The sequence below is a fragment of the Colobus angolensis genome, unplaced genomic scaffold (genome assembly GCF_000951035.1).
Source record: "Colobus angolensis palliatus isolate OR3802 unplaced genomic scaffold, Cang.pa_1.0 Scaffold422, whole genome shotgun sequence".
NCBI classification, from domain to species: Eukaryota; Metazoa; Chordata; class Mammalia; order Primates; family Cercopithecidae; genus Colobus; species Colobus angolensis.
This window is the reverse complement of record NW_012117622.1, coordinates 1,951,696-1,970,395: the sequence shown is the minus strand read 5'-3', so window position 1 is coordinate 1,970,395 and position 18,700 is coordinate 1,951,696. Positions and strand designations below refer to the sequence as shown.

The 18,700-nt window shown below is 40.1% G+C and overlaps 1 protein-coding gene across 2 annotated transcripts in view; it reads left to right on the top strand.

The window, feature by feature from the left end:
• USP13 (ubiquitin specific peptidase 13 (isopeptidase T-3)) overlaps window positions 1–18,327 on the top strand; it is a 134,211-nt gene extending 115,884 nt beyond the window's left edge. For both annotated transcript variants that reach the window (XM_011956716.1, XM_011956717.1), the window contains exons 20-21: window positions 10,704–10,788; window positions 12,999–18,327. In XM_011956716.1, coding sequence (XP_011812106.1) covers window positions 10,704–10,788; window positions 12,999–13,092 — 179 coding nt within the window. In that variant the 3' untranslated portion in view covers window positions 13,093–18,327. The remainder of the gene's footprint in view (window positions 1–10,703; window positions 10,789–12,998) is intronic.
• Window positions 18,328–18,700: the final 373 nt, after the last annotated feature.

Sequence of the window (18,700 nt, the reverse complement as noted above, 5' to 3'; positions counted from 1 at the left end):
GCACCACCATACCTGGCTAATTTTTTGTATTTGTAGTAGAGATGGAATTTTGCCATGTTGCCCAGGCAGGTCTCGAACTCCTGAGCTCAGGCAGTCTGCCCGCCTCTGGCTCCTGAAGTGTTAGGATTACAGGTGTGAGCCACTGTGCCCAGCCAAATAATGAGTTTCTTAAAGGATTAATTCAACTCACAGAAGTACCGCACATGCCTAATGTAATCCCTATCCAGGGAATAAAAGCTTGTTCAGCATTTTCTTCTTTCCATCCCTTCCTTCTTTCCTTCTTCTACTAAAAATAATATTGTGATAAACAGCCTCGGGCCTTCATTTCATTATTTCATTAGGGTAAGTTTCTGGAAGGGAATTTTGTGAGTGAAAAATACGTATTTTTAAGGTTTTAATGCAGATTACCATCACATGACCCTCCACAAACACAACAGGGGGGCCACATCCTGGTCACACTGGTGACTCTTCTGTTTGCCCAGCCTTCCCTAGCAGTGCTGTTGGGTTGAGTGCTTTTTATATTTGTATCTTTATTGCCTAGGTATTTTTCTTCTTGTGTTAACAGCTTCTTTATTTCCTTTGGCCAGTTTCCCACTTTTATTGAGGTTGTCAGCTTTCTTTTATTGATTTTTATGAGTTTCATGTACTGTAGATTAGTTTGGGAATACCTAATCACTTTACAATATTGAGTTTTTCTAGCTAGAAACATACGCTTCTCCTTTGATTTATTCACCCCTTCTCTAACTCTTGCAAAGCTATATGGTTTTCCTCATAAATATGCTGGGCATTTCTAGTTTAGTTGTGTCTCAAAATTATATTTTCAGTGTTACTTAGGAATAAAAATTTTCCCTATAGTATATTAAACATTACTGCTGCTAAATTATATAAAGTTACCGATTTTGTAATTGGCTGTTCTCTAGGGGTTTGACTGGCATTACATTAAATTTATAGGTTAACCTGGGAAGATGTGTGTTCTGTTTAGCTAGGTTGTTTAAATTCCCAAGTCATTTCTTTTTACTTTTTCTGGTTGGTGGATTGACTGAGATATTTGACTTGATAATTTTTTTTTGTTTTTTGAGATGGAGTCTCACTCTGTCACCAGGCTGGAGTGCAGTGGCGCCATCTCAGCTCACTGCAGCTTTGTACTCCCTGGTTCAAGTGATTCTCCTGCCGCAGCCTCCTGAGTAGCTAGGATTATGGCACGCGCCACCATGCTCAGCTAATTTTTGTACTTTTTTTTAGTAGAGACAGGGTTTCACCATATTGGCCAGGATGGTCTCGATTTTCTGACCTTGTGATCTGCCCGCCTCGGCCTCCCAAAGTGCTGGGATTACAGGCATGAGCCACCGTGTCCGGCCGAGAATACTGAATACAATTAAAGGGTAGGGGTAATTGGTGTTTGAGGAACCAAAACAAACAACGTAAAAACAACCTGTTTTCAGGGTTTTAAGTGGCAGAAAGTCCAAGACAAATCTGTCTAAGCAAAAAGGGAAATATTTTCTCATGAAGGCTGGCAAGTCCTGGGGGCACTGGGCTGTAGGCCTGCCGTGATTCAGGACTCAAACTCTTTTAGCTGGATGGGCCCCTTGGCTCTGCTTCCTCTACGTTGGTTCCAGTCCCAGACAGGCTCTCCCTAATGGCACAAGATGGCTGCAGCACCTCCCACAACTGTATCTTTCCAGGTTAAAATCTAGCCGAATCTTGTCCCAGAGTTCTCAGCAAAGGTCCTGAGAGCCTGAGACTATGAGACTCCGTCGTGTGCCCCGTCCTACTCCAAGTCACTGAGGCAGGTTGACTCAGGCCTGCGTTATGGGCCTCACTCCTAGAACCCGAGCGGGGAGACAGCTTCCATCCTCTCATCTGAGCTGAGAAGGGACGGGTTGATCTCCTTCAAACACTGGTTCAAGTGTGGTTCCGAGCGGTAGAATCAGCTTCACCTGAGAACTTCTTAGGAATTATAGGGCCCAACTTCAGACCTGCTGAGTTAGGAGCTCTGGGCGAGGCCCAGTAATCTGTGTTTTAACAGGACATCCAGGTGATTCTGATGCAGCTGAAACTTGAGAATTACCACCTTAAAAGCAGTGTTAGGTTACTATTGCTTTAAGAAGGAGGGGCGTGGCTACTGGGACGCCATCACACCAGGTTAACACTGAAATAATAAGGTAGGTGTTACGAAGTGGAAAAAAGTGATTATTACAAAGATAGGGATTAAAGAAGCACTTGTATCAGATTTTTCCTTTTGGGAATATGTTAATTAAAAATCAGTTTCCATTTTTCTGAATGAGGAAATAATGCTATTGCATGAAACGATTATTTAAATGTCATCTAATTTGTTTAAAAGGGTTAGTGCTATTAACACTTGATGAAATAGTGGCTGTCATTTACTGAATGCCTCCTCTGTGCCAGGCACTTCCTTGACCACTTTTCCTTCACTGCTTGTAGGGAGGTATTCTGATGAGGAAATGGTGACAAGCTAAGTAGTTTGCTAGTGGTTGAACCAGGTTAGAATTCAGGCCTGTCTGATTTTGAAGGCTGTGCAGTTTTTCCTTTATCCCCGATTGAGTCATCTTATTTCACATTTTGTATTGGAATGGAGGCGAGAGTCCATTTTCTACCATGTTCTACACATTTTAGGGTTAGCACCTAAATTTCTGTTGAGTTTTCTAAGACTTCAAAGCTGGAAATCAGGCCGTCACTCTGACCTATCTGGGCTTCTACTATGTGCAAAATCATTTCTGTTTTCATGTTTCACTTAATGAGCGTTTAATTTTTCTTAAGAACTCACTGATTGCCAACGTAATTAACATGTGATTAGGCTGTGATTACTCAGAACCTGCTCCGCCTCCTTCAGCCACTTTGCTGTAATGGTTTAGATGTCTCTGATGCTGCTGAGATTTTCCAGCCGGGGAGCAGAGAGACATTCATTTACATAACGCTGGGGTTCCTAAGGTGCTGAGCTGCCTGAGGAACACCACCCAGAAGAGGATCTGGAGGGCAAAAGGTACAGCTCCCTGGGAAGCTAAGCGCCAGTGGTCTGCTTGAAAGTCACCTAGACTTACTTCATGCCACTGGTGCTAATTCTCCTGCCACTTAGCTCTTGTTGCAGTTCCTAATTTTTTCCGCGGTGCTATTGAAAGTTAAGAGGCAGCCACTCTTGAGTAAACTAATTTACAGTGAAGTATAAATGATTGAGAACTATTAGACTTGGGAGGAAGTGTTTGCCTTTTGGAGCATTAGGCATTGTAATAGAGAGATTGGTAATTTTGAGCTGGCTAGGGTTGGGGGAAGCAATTTGTAGACCCTTTACAATTTTGCTGCTATCAGCTGCCTTCCAATATTACTGATTTACCTAGGTTTGTCTTCTCTTTTCGAGAATTTAGAAGTTTCTGAAAGTTCCAAATATTCCTCCCTTCCACATTGTTTTTTTCTCAGAGCAGGCAAGAGGAAAAGGGAAATCAAGCTGTTGAAGACTGAACTTGTATATTACGCTTAATGTAGTTTGGATGTTTGTCCCCTCCAAATCTCATGTTGATATGCAAACCCCAGTGTTGGAGGTGGGACCTGGTGGGAGGTATTTGGGTCATGGGAGTGGTTGCTTCATGAATACCTTGTGGGAAAAAGCATATCCCAGATAAATACCCAGATATTGGGTGTGTATGAGGCAAATGTTAGTAAGTTGGCAATTTTATTTCCCCTGCTCTGTACAGAGGGAGTTAGAGACATGCAGTGACACAAATTAATCAAGTAAAGAGCATTGGATGAGAACCCAGTTTATCTCACCAGAAGACTGCAGTGCCTCTGGGGTCTTGATAGTTGTTTTAGGGAGTCTTTTGGTGTCTCTGTGTTCTGAGCACTCTCTGTAGACTAAATAATGCATCATGCCCTGATGAGATACTGCTGCTTTGTAAATATTTTAGATGTTATAATGGCTTATAAAAATAAATTCATTTAAAGACACTTCTGAATCCAGAGTTGCTTTTGGTCATTACACTTCTTAAAGCATAACTTTCCAAAAGGCAAGATCATGACTTTCAGGTAAGTGTAAAATGAACACATATCACAGATTTTAAAAAAACTCATTAATTAATGAGAGAATCAGTCAGATGTTATTACTGGTTTAAAAACATTTGTGAAGCTGGGATATTTACAGACAATTTAAAAAAGAAATGTTAGGATGAGATTGCCAGGTTAGATTTAAAATTAGTCAGTGTCTTTCAGGACCATAAATCCTTGAAATAATTATTTTACCAGTTTATACCCCAATTTATAAATCTGTACATCCTTGAGGATATGTGTTCTACTGGACAGAATTTTTTTGTGTCTTTACTAGATAAAAATCTGCAAGTTAGAAAGTAACACCACTAAGTATGAGATCTTTAATCAGTAGTGTATTAGTAGTTTTATGGTCTTTGCTGTAAGAGAATACCTGAGACTGGGTAATTTATATAAAAAACAAAGAGGTTTATTTGGCTCACAGCTCTTCAGAGTATACAAGAAGCACAGTGCTGGATCTGCTTCTGAAGAGGCCTTAGGAAGCTTTCAGTCAGCGGAAGGCAAAGGAGGAGCAGGCGTGTCACATGGTGAGAGAGAACAAGCGAGAAAGAAGGGGTGTCATGCTGTTTTTTTAAACAACCTCCTCTCCCATGAACTAATAGACTGAGAACTCACTCATTACCACGGGAGGGCACCAAGATATTCATGAGGGATCTACCCCCGTGAATACCTCCTACCAGGTCCCACCTCCAACACTGGGGGTAGTATTTCAACATGAGATTTGAGGGGGACAAACATCCAAACTATATCAAGTAGTAAATAGTGAGATGAACTAAATTCATCCCCCTAGATCAGGGACCAGCAACATTTTTCTGTGGGCCAGATTTGGCTAATGGGTCACTTGCCAATCCCTCCCCTAGATAATCTTTGGGTGACCTTTCCTCTATATGACATTGAAAGGGTATGCTGCCTACCTCTTTTACCTTCCAAGTTTCATAAACTTTTTTAAAACAGTCCTTTCTCAAATAACAAAATCAAAGAGTACAACTGCTGTTAGGTTGGGTAGGAATGTTAGTGGCAACATTTGATATTTAAAAATCTTCTTATTAGCAAGGTTGGGGAGATTTTCCTGGAGTTCAAAAAGGACAAGTTTTGTGGGGAGGAGGAATGTTAGTTTCAGGCACAGTTTAATTCTGCCCATTTGGAGGGACACTGTCCACTAGATGTGAGACATAGTGGTTTTGTCAATTTTGTCTAATTCTTCCAGGTACTTTGAAGGTTTTTCTGTTGAAAGTCAACATTTTTGAAATGTTAGAAATTCCTTTTTAAGTAAATAGAAAAGGCAGCTTGAGACGAGATAAGCATTTCAAAATTTTGACTTTGAACAGAAAAACTTAAATATTTCTTAGTGTGTGTTTTTTGGAGTGTGTTTTAGAGTGCTGGTTTTTTGTTTTTTTTGGGAGGACATCTCTAGGAACTTAGAGTAGAATCAACAGTTGTTTCTCTCTCTGGTGAATTCACCTGGATTTTCTCTTTGGAGACAAATATAAATTGAGATTTATTACCTGTTTAGTTTTTGCAAATGTGTTGAGACAGATGCTCTTTTGTTGTCGTTTTCAGCGGGAGGTCATGAATAATGCATGGAGCAGTTGCTTATATTGATAAACGTGATTAATTTAAATAATAGGACTAAGATTTATGCTAACCTTTTAAATTTTAGTTTTGTGGTTCTGAGTATGTACATGAGTTGTTTTTAAACAAAGAGAGGAAAATGCTTTTGGCGGGGCTTAGTGACATGTTTGGATATCTTGGGGTGTATGGATTTGTCCTTTCTCTGTGTCTGTTTGTTCAACCCATTGGCTGTGTTGGTATCTGTGCTGTGTTTCATTGATGTGACCCTGTCTTATGGTGGGAAGTGCTCAGTAAACACTCTGTTGAATTGCTGAAGCCATTGTTTTGCAGGACATCCTTGTGGGGAAAAGCCTTGATTGGGGTATTGTATCCTCTCTTTTTTTTTTGAGACAGGGTCTCACTCTATCGCCCAGGCTGGAGTACAGTGGTGCGATCTGGGCTCACTGCAGCTTCGACTCCCTGGGCTCAAGCAATTCTCCCACCTCTGTCTCCAGAGTAGCTGCGACTACGGGTGCACACCACCATGCCTGGCTAATTTTTTTTGTATTTGTAGAGACGGGGTTTTGCCCTGTTCCCCAGGCTGGTCTCAAACTCCTGAGCACAAGCAGTCCACCCATCTTGGCCTCCCAAAGTGCTGAGATTACAGGCGTTTGCCACCATGCCTGGCCTGTATCCTCTCTTCATTTCATGAAAATTCTTAGAGAGCAGCCACATTTTTGGGAGAGCAGCACTCTATCTCTTAAATTGAAGATTAGGAATATGATATAGAATTATTCCAAAAGGGCTTAAAAAGCCAACAGGGGCCAAGAAACACAAGGATCTCAGTTCACTCCCTTTCTTGCTTACACAGGGAGGTAAAGGTGGGTTCTTAGTGTGGGAGACAGAACTGGAGGGCAGACAAGGGTAAGGTGCCTGGATCACTGTTTCAAAAAATAAATACCAGGCAAAATGATTATCATTTTCAACTGTTTTTGCCTGGTTTCTGATTTCAGACCTGGGATTCTTTTCTTTTCTTTTTTTTTCCAGTTGATGTGATAGCTAGCAACAGAAATTCAGTTAATTATGGGAAAGGCAATCTTCTCTGATTCATTTCTGATTAAATAATTATTTCACCAGTTTATACCCCAATTTATGCTTTGGTAAGAGGTTTACAAAAATATATACTCTATAAGAAGATATAAAAACAAGTGAGGAAATGAAGTGAAAGGAGTCATTCCTTCATTCACTCATTTATTTATACATTTAACAGATACTTATTGAGTACCTACAGTGTGCAAAGCACTGTTCTCTGTGCCTGGAATATTTCAGTAAACAAAACAAACTCCCTGTCCTTATGGAGCCTATTCTAGCCTGGGGTAAAAGGTGATAGACAAGAAATACATGCACAAGTAAGAATGTGACATAGCAGCTGGGCATGGTGGCTCACACCTGTAATCCCAGCATTTTGGGAGGCCAAAGTGGGTGGATTACCTGAGGTCAGGCATTTGAGACCAGCCTGGCCAATGTGACGAAACCCCATCTCTACTAAAAATACAAAAAAATTAGCTGGGCATAGTGGTACGTGCCTGTAGTCCCAGCTACTTGGGAGGTTAGGGCAGGAGAATCGCTTGATTCCGGGAGGCAGAGGTTGCAGTGAGCCAAGATCACGCCATTGCATTCCAGCCTGGGTAACAAGGGCGAAACTCCGTCTCAAAAAAAAAAAAAAAAAAAGAATGCAACATGGTAGGTGTTACTTTCTGCAGTATGGACAGGAAAGCAGGATAAGGGAAACAGGAGCAACAGGAGTGAGGGCGGGGGTGGAAGGAGGGTTACTATTTATAAGGAAGGTTCAGGAAGGCCTCTCTGATGAGGTGACATTTGGACCTGAGATCTCAATGAAGTGACGAGTGAGTCACATGACATCTGAAAAAAGAGAGTTTCAGAAAGAAAGAACAGTAGGTATAAAGGTTTGAAGGTTTAAAGCTTGAAGGACAGGTCTTGCCAAGCATCTTTGAGGAGCAGCTAGGAGGCCAAGGTAGCTGGAGCAGAATAAGGGGGATGAGGGGAGGAGGTAAGGGGATTTCAAAGGCCTCTGCAAGAGTTGAGATTTTACTCAGAGATACAGGGAGCCACTGGAGAGTGTTGGGGGCAGAGTAATGACCACAATTTGACTTCCATTAAAAAAAAAAGACTAATGGGCCTGGCGTGGTGGCTCATGCCTGCAATTCCAGCACTCTGGGAGGCCAAGATGGGCAGATCATGAGGTCAGGAGACCGAGACCATCCTGGCTAACATGGTGAAACCCTGTTTCTACTGAAAATACAAAAAAATTAGCCGGACATGGTGGCACGTGCCTGTAATCCCACTTGGGAGGCTGAGGTAGGAGAATTGCTTGAAGCCAGGAGGCAGAGGTTGCAGTGAGCCAAGATCGTGCCACTGCACTCCAGACTGGGTGACAGAGTGAGACTCCATGTCAAACAACAACAACAGAAAAAGAGAACAACAGAGTGCAGCCAGAAAGGCAGCCGCCCCCTCGCACGTTCACGGGGAACCTGGTGCTAAACCATTGGTAGACGACCTGCTTCTGGGTTGGGGTTTTCTACGTAGCAGAGCAGCTCCCTCTCTGCAATCTATTGAAAGTCAGCCCTTGACATAAAGGTTTGAAAAAAAAAAAGAAAAAAGAAAGGAAGAAAGAAAGAAAGAGAGACACAGAGAGACAGAGAAAGAAAGAAAGAAAGAAAGAAAGAAAGAAAGAAAGAAAGAAAGAAAGAAAAGAGAAAGAAAGAAAGAGAAAGAAAGAAGGAAGGAAGGAAAGAAAGAAAGAAAAGAAAAGAAAGAAAGGAGGAAAGAAGGAAAGAAAGAAAAGAAAGAAAGAAAGAAAGAAAAGAAAGAAAGAAAGAAAGAAAGAAAGAAAGAAAGAAAGAAAGAAAGAAAGAAAGAAAGAAAGAAACAGAGAGACAGAGAAAGAAAGAAAGAAAGAAAAGAGAAAGAAAGAAAGAGAAAGAAAGAAAGAAAAGAAAGAAAGAAAGAAAGAAAGAAAGAAAGAAAGAAAGAAAGAAAGAAAGAAAGAAAGAAAGAAAGAAAGAAAGAAAAAGAAAACCACTCTGGCAACTATGGTGAGAATAGTTGGTGGGGGAAAGGGAGGAAGCAGGGAGTCCAATTAAGAGGCCATTGTAATAATTCAGACAAGATATGATGGTGACTTGGATGGGGGTTACAAGTGGAGATTGTATGAAGCATTTGGATTCTGGATACAGGATTTACTGATGGATTGGATTTCGTCTTGCTGATAAAGAGTGTGAGAGAGAAGGCAAGATTTTGTCCTGAGTTACTGGAAGAATGGAATTGCCATTGACTGAGATAGATAAGGCTGAGGGGAGAATGATCAGCAAACTAGGAATGGAAGTGATCTTTCTCAGCCTGATAAAACGTATCTACAAAAACCCCACAGTTCACCTTATACTTAATGTGAAAGACTGAATGTTTTCCTCCTAAGATTAGGAAGAAGATAAGGATGCCCCTCTTGACACTTCTGTTTAACATTGTACAGGAGGTTCTAGCCATTGCAATTAGGCAAGAAAAAGAAGTAAAAGTTATCTGGATTATCAAGAAAGAAGTAAAACTGTCTCTATTTGCAGATGACGTGATCTTATATATAGAAAGTCCACAGGAATCGACTACAAAACAATTAGAACTAACAAATGAGTTCACCAAGGTTGCAGGAAACAAGATCAATATACAAAATTCAATTCTATTTCTATACACTAACAATGAACATTCCAGAAATGAAATTAAGAAAACAATATCATTTACTGCCGTATGACTACATGACATCAGCCGGAGAGAGTGAGAGAGAAAGAGAGAGAAAGAGAGTCTGGGTAGAGGGGGGAAGAAGAAGGTTTGAACCCCAGATCACCAAAATTCAAAGGTCCGGGAGATGAAGGGAAGCAGTAAGGCAGCAAGGCAGCTGGACAACCAAGAGAGTCATGTCCTTGAGGCAAGTATTTGAGAACAGAGGAGGTGATCAACAGTATGTGATGCTGCTGAAGAGTGAGTAAGATGAGGACTGGGGATTGACAACTGAGTAAGTTGAATGAGCCTAAGTGAAAAGCAAGAGAGAAAGAATGAGAGACAGAGGAGTAGGAGAAAAGCTCTGTCCAGAACCAATACTTTTTTTGGAAAATGTAGTAAAAGTGGAGCACTAGCAAAATCAATATGCAAGCCCATTTTTTTTTTTTGCTTGTTAAATTCAGTGGACATGCATTTTACTCTCAATTACTCTAAAGTCTTGTAAATGTACACTCTCAGTTTCCATACTGTCTCATTGTAGTCTGTAACAGTTTGCTGAGTGGACTGGTACTTGTTCATGGAAGCCACTTTGGCAACATGAACTAAAATGGATTCAACATGGATATCATAGAGTACTGGGCCTGATGCAGGAGGTACTTGTTAGAGAATAAACATTGGTCTCACTGTCTCAGAGGCCATATATCTCCTTGTTCAGAAAGCATGAAGCCTGAAGTTTGGTCCCACATAAGTTATAATCATGAGCAAGTGAAAAATCCTGCACAAAGCATTATCCTCTTCTATAAATGATAACAGCTATCTGCTCTCTTCCTCATAATTTTGACATTTGTGTGATATTTTAGTCTGACTTGCTCATTTAAGTTTTATACAACCTTGCAAAGTGGGTGGACTTTTTTTTAATCCCCATAAAGAAGCAGGCTTAGAAAGAGGAAACAACTTGTCCGCCCTCATGCTATTTGGAAGCAATAGAGCCAGGACTACCCTTTTAGATCCACCCATAAGCTTGCCACCAGACTGGGTTGTGGGATTTTTAAAAATCGCTTTCCACATTTGAATTTAACATCAGCTGTGCTTGGATAATTTATGTCCTATTTTTGTGATCACAAATTTGCAGGTTGAATTTAGTGTCACTCTGAGTATGTGTGAGTTGTCAACATAGCAAGATAAATAGACCTTGTCTTTCAAATCTAAACAGTTGCTGGGTTATACTATTGTTGGTTTTAAATTCTAACCAGAAGTGCTCTTCATTCTGGAAATGCTGCCTTGTAACTGAGTTGTTTCCTCTTTCACAGCATATGAGCTATTTGCATTCATCAGTCACATGGGAACATCGACAATGAGTGGTCATTACATTTGCCATATCAAAAAGGAAGGAAGGTGAGTCATTTTTAGAAGGTAAATGATAGCTATGATTTATTGAGTACCTACTAGATGCCAGGCACTCTCCTAGGTACATTGTATGTTATCTCATTTGGTTCTCACGTTGGTCTTGTAAAGGGTACACTGTTAATGCCCTTTTACACATCAAGACACTGAGACTCAGGGAGGCTGAATAGCTTGACCTTAGCTAGTAAGTAGCTGTGTCAGAGCTGGTATTCAAAGCCACTTTCAACTATCATACCAAAGTGACTTCCCAAAATAAAGATGCATCCTGCAGCAAAATGTATGCTGTAATTGGAACCTCCCTAGGATTGCCATATTTAGCCAATAAAATGAAACAAGACAAGAAAAACCAGGATGCCCTATTAAATTTGAATTTCAGATAAATAATGAATATTTTTTAATATAAATAAATTTCAAGTATTCTAGGTCCCAAATATTATATGGGGCATGCTTATACTGAAATTGATTATTGCTTGCCTGATACTCAGATGTAACTGGGTAACCTGTGTTTTATCTGGCAGCTCTAAACCTTCAGTGCATTGCCTTACTACAACCTTGCAGTTGGCTTCTTAGCCTTCTTAAATAGAATTGTTAAGTGTATGGTGAACCGGGAATGAGACAGTTGTGGAATGAAAGACTGCTGCTTTCCTCAGAACCTTCTCCCTGGGCTGGATCCCTACAGGCCCCACTGGTGCCCTTCCTGCAGCTCCGTACTGAGTGGCCTGTGGGTTGGCACTTCTGCTTGAGGGCAGTGCTCAGGCCATGTGGACGCTGGAGAAATGCCTGAGTGTGGCCTCTTGCTCCATGGCTCCCACTGCAGGACTGGCCGTTTCCCACCTGGACTCCATTGTGTTCTTTTGTGGTGTGTCTTTTAGTTTTGTCTTCTTAACTTGATTGATAAAATAGTTGAGCACAGCAATTTATCTTTTTTTTTGAGATGGAGTTTCACTCTTGTTGCCCAGGCTGGAGTGCAATGGTGCAATCTCAGCTCATTACAACCTGCACCTCCCAAATTCAAGCGGTTCTCCTGCCTCAGCCTCCCAAGTAGCTGGGATTACAGGCGTGCGCCATCATGTCCGGCTAGTTTTGTATTTTTAGTAGAGATGGGGTTTCGCCATGTTGGTCAGGCTGGTCTCAAACTCCTGACCTCAGGTGATCCACCCGCCTTGGTCTCCCAAAGTGCTGAGATTACAGTTGTGAGCCACCGCGCCCGGTTGGGATTTAATCTTTGTAGTGAATTCTTTTTATTACAAACACAATAGCTCTTTTAAAAACACTTTATGGAATGAAGTCAAAGAAAATAAAGTAAAAATTCTTTTTAAAAGAAAAATAGCTTAATTATAATTTTTAAAGCAATAAAATTCATTGTAAATAATTTATAAATATAAAAATATACAAAGAATATGTACTCTGGAAATCTAACAATAACCATTGTCTACACTTTGATATATTTTTCTTTGTTTTATTGGCTCATTGGAAGAAAGTGTATATATGTCTATATGCACACATACTACATATAAATATGCACATGTATTTACAACTTAACTAAAAGCTTAAAATATGTGCAGAGTACATATGATTTTTTTACCTGTTTTCCCATTTCATATTATATCATGATTATTTTCTCACTTTGCCAAATATTCTTTGAATAAATTTTAATAGTTCTATAATAGTTCACTGCGTGGATTTTTTTAAAATTCTGGTTTTAAGCTAGTTTTATACCTAAGACTGAAATAAGCATTGTTGTACATAATTCTTTGACTCAATTTCTCAGGCTATGTATGGATTTCTATAAAGGGAGTTATGGGATCAAAGGTTAAAATGTTTGGAGGCTCCAAATACATTTTAGTAACTACTTTTTGATTGAGCTTAAGAATCAAAAAGCAGTTGTAGCTGGGTATAATGGCATGTGCCTGTGTTCCTAGCTACTCCAGAGGCTGAAGCAAGAGGATCCCTTGAGCCCAGGAGTTCGAAGCTTCAGATTGTGCTACCGTACAGCCTGGGGAACAGAATGAGGTCTCTTACAAAAAAAAAAGCAGTTGTGATTCCCTACCAGCATTCTGTTCCTTTTTATACAACGAACTTGAGTATAGTATCTTAAAACATCATGGTTAAGTATTGTGTGCCATATGGTTTAGTAACTTCTCTCTGTAAAATTTCCTGGAACTGACTTAAATCCATCAAATGCTTCTGTCTTGTTTCAGATGGGTGATTTACAATGACCACAAAGTTTGTGCCTCAGAAAGGCCCCCTAAAGACCTGGGCTACATGTACTTTTACCACAGGATACCAAGCTAAACCTCAAATATAAAAGTTGGCAAGAAGAAACCATATGCCTTTTTAATTTGCCAAAAAAAAAAAAAAAAAAAAAAAAAGAAGAAGTTGAAACAACCAGACATGAAGGAATACATGTGGTATTTATAGTTTGTTTAAAGAGCACGATCAGTTGACACCTTCTGAAATAGAACTGGGAAGAAATTTCTATTAGTGATGATACACTATTATATTGTAGATAGTTTTTATAAATGTTCAAAAAGAGGATGATATTTAAAAACAAAAAAGTATTCATATTGCTGGTGGAGGATCTGCCATCAGCACATCAGAAATGGAGATGTGCCCCCAGCCCTCTATTTTGCTTTGGGGATCAGTGGTAGTGGCCTCCGGAGAAACCAAATAATGTGGCCAGTGGTGTGGCCTTACCCACAGCAAATGAAAAGCCCACTTGTGTTTCATATAGAAAATCAGCAATTGGATGGGGCTTTATTTGTGACATATTTTTTTCATGACATACAATAGTTTCTGATGTATCCATGTAGATATTATGCTCTGTCCATAATAGAGCCTCTGCAATGAAAGATATTTTTAATTTAAGTCATATCAAAATTCATAATATGATTGTGTGAATGTGTGTGAGAGTGACTGAGAGTGTGAGACTTACTAGAAAAGGGAGTCCACTAGAAAATCTGTGACAAGTTTGTTTTTAAAGGCTGAACAGTTGGTATTAAGCATATCTGAAAAAAGCAAGTAAATATTTTCACAAAACTATGACTCAGGAGCCTTCGAGAAGATTAGTTCCCCACTTAGATTTTAAGGAGTGAAAAAAAGGGCTGAGTTATACCTTTAAGTGCTGTCAAGAATTCACCTGGGTTTGGGACATTTGCTGATGTAATGCTAGATGCCCACAGCAGCATAATATTGTACTTTATCAAAGGTAGGTAAATTCTCTGTTTCTCAGCAGCCCTTTCCCCAAAAGGTATGGTGTTTATTTTTAGCTAAAATAGCTAATCTCTTTTTACCATCTCACATGATAACTCTTTGGAGTCATCTCACGTGCCCCAAATTTGTCTGTAATTTTCCCATCTCTGAGCTCTTTATCTGCCTCCATTTCCTTGTTTTTCTGGGGCCATAGTCTCATCTCTGCCCTTTTTTGGTTTATCACCTTCTGACTTGTCTTTACTGCTTATCTGATGTGACCGACAGTGTGATCTTGGACACTCTAAGGATTTTAGATGCAAAGAAATTTTATATAGACTATCCTTTTCATTTTGGTTATTTCGGCATTTTAGTTGCAACCTGGGATTAGATTAGAGTTTCCAATGTGATGAAAAGTGGAATGATAGCATTCTGTAATTTCTATAATTTTCCTACTGGTCTGTATCAAATTCTAGAGTCTCTGGAGTTGCTGTTTCAGATTATTTGGTTAAATGAAAAAGGATTTATTGCTGTCTGTTTAACATATATTTGTTTGGTTGAAAGAGTCTTTTTAGAAACTGTAGGAAAATAAACAGAGCAACCAGGTGAAATAAAGCACAGACATTGGATTAGGATGTAGTGAGTTGTGAGCAATCAGGATTCTGGGTATGTTGGGGGGCCCTGTCTCATAGGTGATCCTTTGGTGCCATGTGAGCGAGGGACATGGTGTCTGAGGCCCATGGCCTGGAGACCTGAGTGCTGCTCCTAGTTGGCTGTGGACCTTGGGCAAGTCCTTCATCCTTCTTGTGCCTCACTGTCCTCATCTGAACAATGGTATGATGACACCTGCCCTTCTTTCCAATCATGCTTTGAGGATACAGTGAGATTGGTTACAGTGAACCTTCAATGAGTAGAATGTGGTGTGCCGTGGTGGGTCATAGTAGACTGCCTTTTCTCCTCTGATGTTTTCCTCAGTTTGGGAACAAATGAGATTGGCAGAAGGAGGGAGCTCACGGTGCAGTACTTTTCTACTAAAGTGTGCCCACTGGTGTCACCTCCTAATGTTGACTTGGATTTCCTAAAGCAGTCCTACTCTGTTATGAGAGTCACTGACTCCCGTGGACATCCCCACACTAAGCAGCCTTACAAAATCCAGTCCCCTTAGGGCAGAGTGAGTGTCATAGAATAATAACTCCAAACCCACATCAAAAATGGCTTGTTTTCAGTGATGTTATAAAGCAAAGACCTGTTTTTTGGAATTCGGGGTGACTGAGGGGTTTGGATTGAAATGTGGATAAGGACAGTGTGTGTATTTTGAATAAAATAAAAATTTTGTAATAAAACTTTGAAAAATCAGTGGTGTAAAATCAATATTTAAGACTATAGGCTATAAATTGTTTGATTTCATTAACTAGCCCTTTTGATGCCTAGACATATTGTAAGAAATTCTGCTATGGCTGCCTTTTCTTCTGCCTCACAACACAAAGGGCTATTTCTACAAGGCAAAGTTTTGTATATGTGCTATTCTTTACTTCAGATTGAGAGCTGGGAAAAACTGGAGTAAATAATGGGTTTCTTACTTGCTTAAAAACGTATTTATATGTGTATCTCAATATATACAAGGCAGGTTCCCCTATAAAAGTCTGGAATGTACTGCTTAATTTTACACTTGTGTAGACACAATTGTTTGTGACTGAAAAGTGGAATAACGTTTGGATTGTGTCAACTCATTATCAGTCTGTTAGGAGTCTTCTATGTGAGGCATGGTGGTCTAATTGTGAAATTCTCACTGTATATGGGTGTCTGTGTGAAAGACAGCACTTTCTTTCTGTAAATATCTTTTGATGTCCATTTGTGTAGAATTCCAATGAATGTGTCTTTGGAAAAGGTAATGTATCAAAGTTTTTATTTTGCCAGTTGATCTAAATTCCCATATAACCAATCAGAAATCCAGTTTGGTTCAGATTGGGATTTTCGTGTAAAGAAAAAAAAAAGTATGCAGGAAAGACTTTGGAAGAATCATGTGTTAGTGACCCTTTACATCAACGTTGCTTCAGTATTTTGGAATTGACTAGGCTGCTTTCTCCTACCTACAAGAGAATGTGCCTAACATTTCCCAGTGGTTACTTTGGGCCATAGGAAATCCAATGGGGATAGCTTGAGCCTCTTGCTCCCTGAGTCATTTATTCCCTTTACCTGAACCAGAGCCTTACCTGCAATTCATAGTGAGAGCACCTGGGTCTGTATCCTGACTCCACTCTAAGTGAGGTGGGACTGAATCACTGTACCTCTCTGGGCCTTTTCATTTGAAACAAGTGGGTTAGGCTAGATTAGCTCAGAAGTCCTCTCTTGCCCTAACATTTTATTTTTATTTTCCTGTGGTTACCACTAGAGTCTGACATGTGAAATATGAGGGATCACTTAGAGGTTTGGATGTTGTATTTTTGCATTGTTACAGCTTATACTTCCCAGTTGAGGACCTGTGTTATTCTTAGTGCCCCTGACACCCCTCTGTATTCCTACTACAGTTATCTATACTTTTTTGGGTAGTCATCCCACTTTTTTTTTTTTTTGAGACAGAGTCTCGCTCTGTTGCCCAGGCTGGAGTGCAGTGGTGCAATCTCAGCTCACTGCAACCTCCGCCTCCCATGTTCAAGTGATTCTCCTGCCTCAGCTTCCCAAGTAGCCGGGATTACTGGTGCATGCCACTAAGCCTGGCTAATTTTTCTACTTTTAGTAGAGACAGGGTTTTGCCATGTTGGCCAGGCTGGTCTTGAACTCTTGACCTCAACCAGCCTCAGCCTCCCAAAGTGCTGGGATTACACGCATGAGCTGCCGCATCCGGCCCCACTTTTTTCTACTCTTGAAACAAACAACTTTCCAGTCCATGAGGTACTTTGGCTCCATCCCCCTCAAAAACAAAACAAAAATCCATTTAAAATGTCCTCCTAGAAAAGCCTCAGAACTGCCTTCAACTAAATCTGTCACCTTTATAGAATATTTTAAAATTCTAGAAGAGGATGGGAAATAAAATTCTCATTCAGTTAGAGCTATGATCCCCAAATAAGTGCTGACATAATTGTCTCCCACAGAAAGGCCGTCTTTGTCATCTTGTAGGCATCGCTGTTGCTAAATCACATCAGTACAGGCATTCTGTGGAGAGATGGCAGGGGTCAGGGGCAGGAGCAGGGGATGGGATTAGATAAAGTGTGATAATATCCTTACTTCAGATTTAAAAAAAATCCTAGGCTATGCAACAAGGTTCTGAACTCTTGAGTTGGTGTCTGAGATCACCAGCACAGTGTCACAGAGATTTTCCACTCCGTAAATCACTCTAAAAGAGTTTGCATAAGATTCTGTAGACCTGTGCTATTCAATGTGGCACTCAACAGCCATATGTGACGATGACTACTCAAAGTTTGGCTTGTTCAAATTGAGACTGTGCTGTATACGTAAAATACACATCAGATTTTGAAAGCTTGGTACCAAAAAGGAATTTAAAGTATTTCATATTGATAATATGCTGAAATGACACTATTTTTGATGTATTAGGTAAATTATTAACAATGTAATATATATTATTAAAATTCTTTTCACGCATTTTTATCTTTAAAAAAAAATGTATCCCCTAAAGAATTTAAAATTAGATATCTGGGTAACGTTATACTTCTATTGGACAGCCCCACTCAAGACTTACATGGTGTGGGGTAGGCAGTGAAATCCGTAAATAGGAAAGGCAATTCTGCAAAGCATCTAAATAAACAGAAACAACACAAATATTTTTGCTGGAGTCAGGAGCACTATGAGGCACAGAACATCTGCTAGAAAGCAGTTTTTTTTTTTTCTGTGGAAAAACCAGTATATATGTATGATTCCAGTTAAAAGACAAAAGCAAATGAGCCCAAACTGCCTGTCTTCAGCTTTGCCTGGGAGCTGCTACCTTTGCACCTTTGCTAGCATCTTCTAGATGCCAAAGATATTAGCCACATGAGGGTGTTGGGCATATTCGTTTCATTGTAGGCAAAATTCTCTTGTGGTTTCCCCTCCCCAGGTATTGTTGAGTCTGTTCAAAGCTGAGTGTGTTGAAACACTGCACAAATCCTGCCACTCTCAATGTGCCGCTTGTCTCAGCCTTAGCAGAGGCTGAGTCTGTTCCTGTGCCTACCTGTCCAGCAGGTTTTGATGTTGGCTCCTGAAAGAGTTTGTATTTATTTTATTTTGCACTAGTCACAGTTGTTGTTAAACTATATCAAATGTTTTGGGAGAGTATTTGCCTGTGATGGAAAGAGAGATGGATGATTTATTGCTTCAATTGTTTTAAATTAAAAGCTATTCTCACAATCTGAGGCCCTTTATGGCTCTTATTTTCTTTAATTTTGAAAAATGCCAAGTAAACGGATTCTGCCATTGATTATTTTCATCTGTCAGTGGAACAGGTAACTTGAGACAATGACTAATCTTATTTCTTTTTAGGGGTTCTTGGCGTTACCAGGCAGCCATCACAGTGGACCCTCAGTGATGGCACATTGTTAGCTCTGTGGAGGAGGGAGGATTTGGGGCAGGGCAGAGTCTCCTGCCTTGGACTTTATCTGCTAGATGTCACGTCACAAATCTTTCTCTTGTTCCCCTGGATCTTGGTTTGCTGATGGCCCCCTTAACACAGATAAAAGCAGAGTGGGCACACGCTATGTCCAGAGACTTAGGCACTTCTATG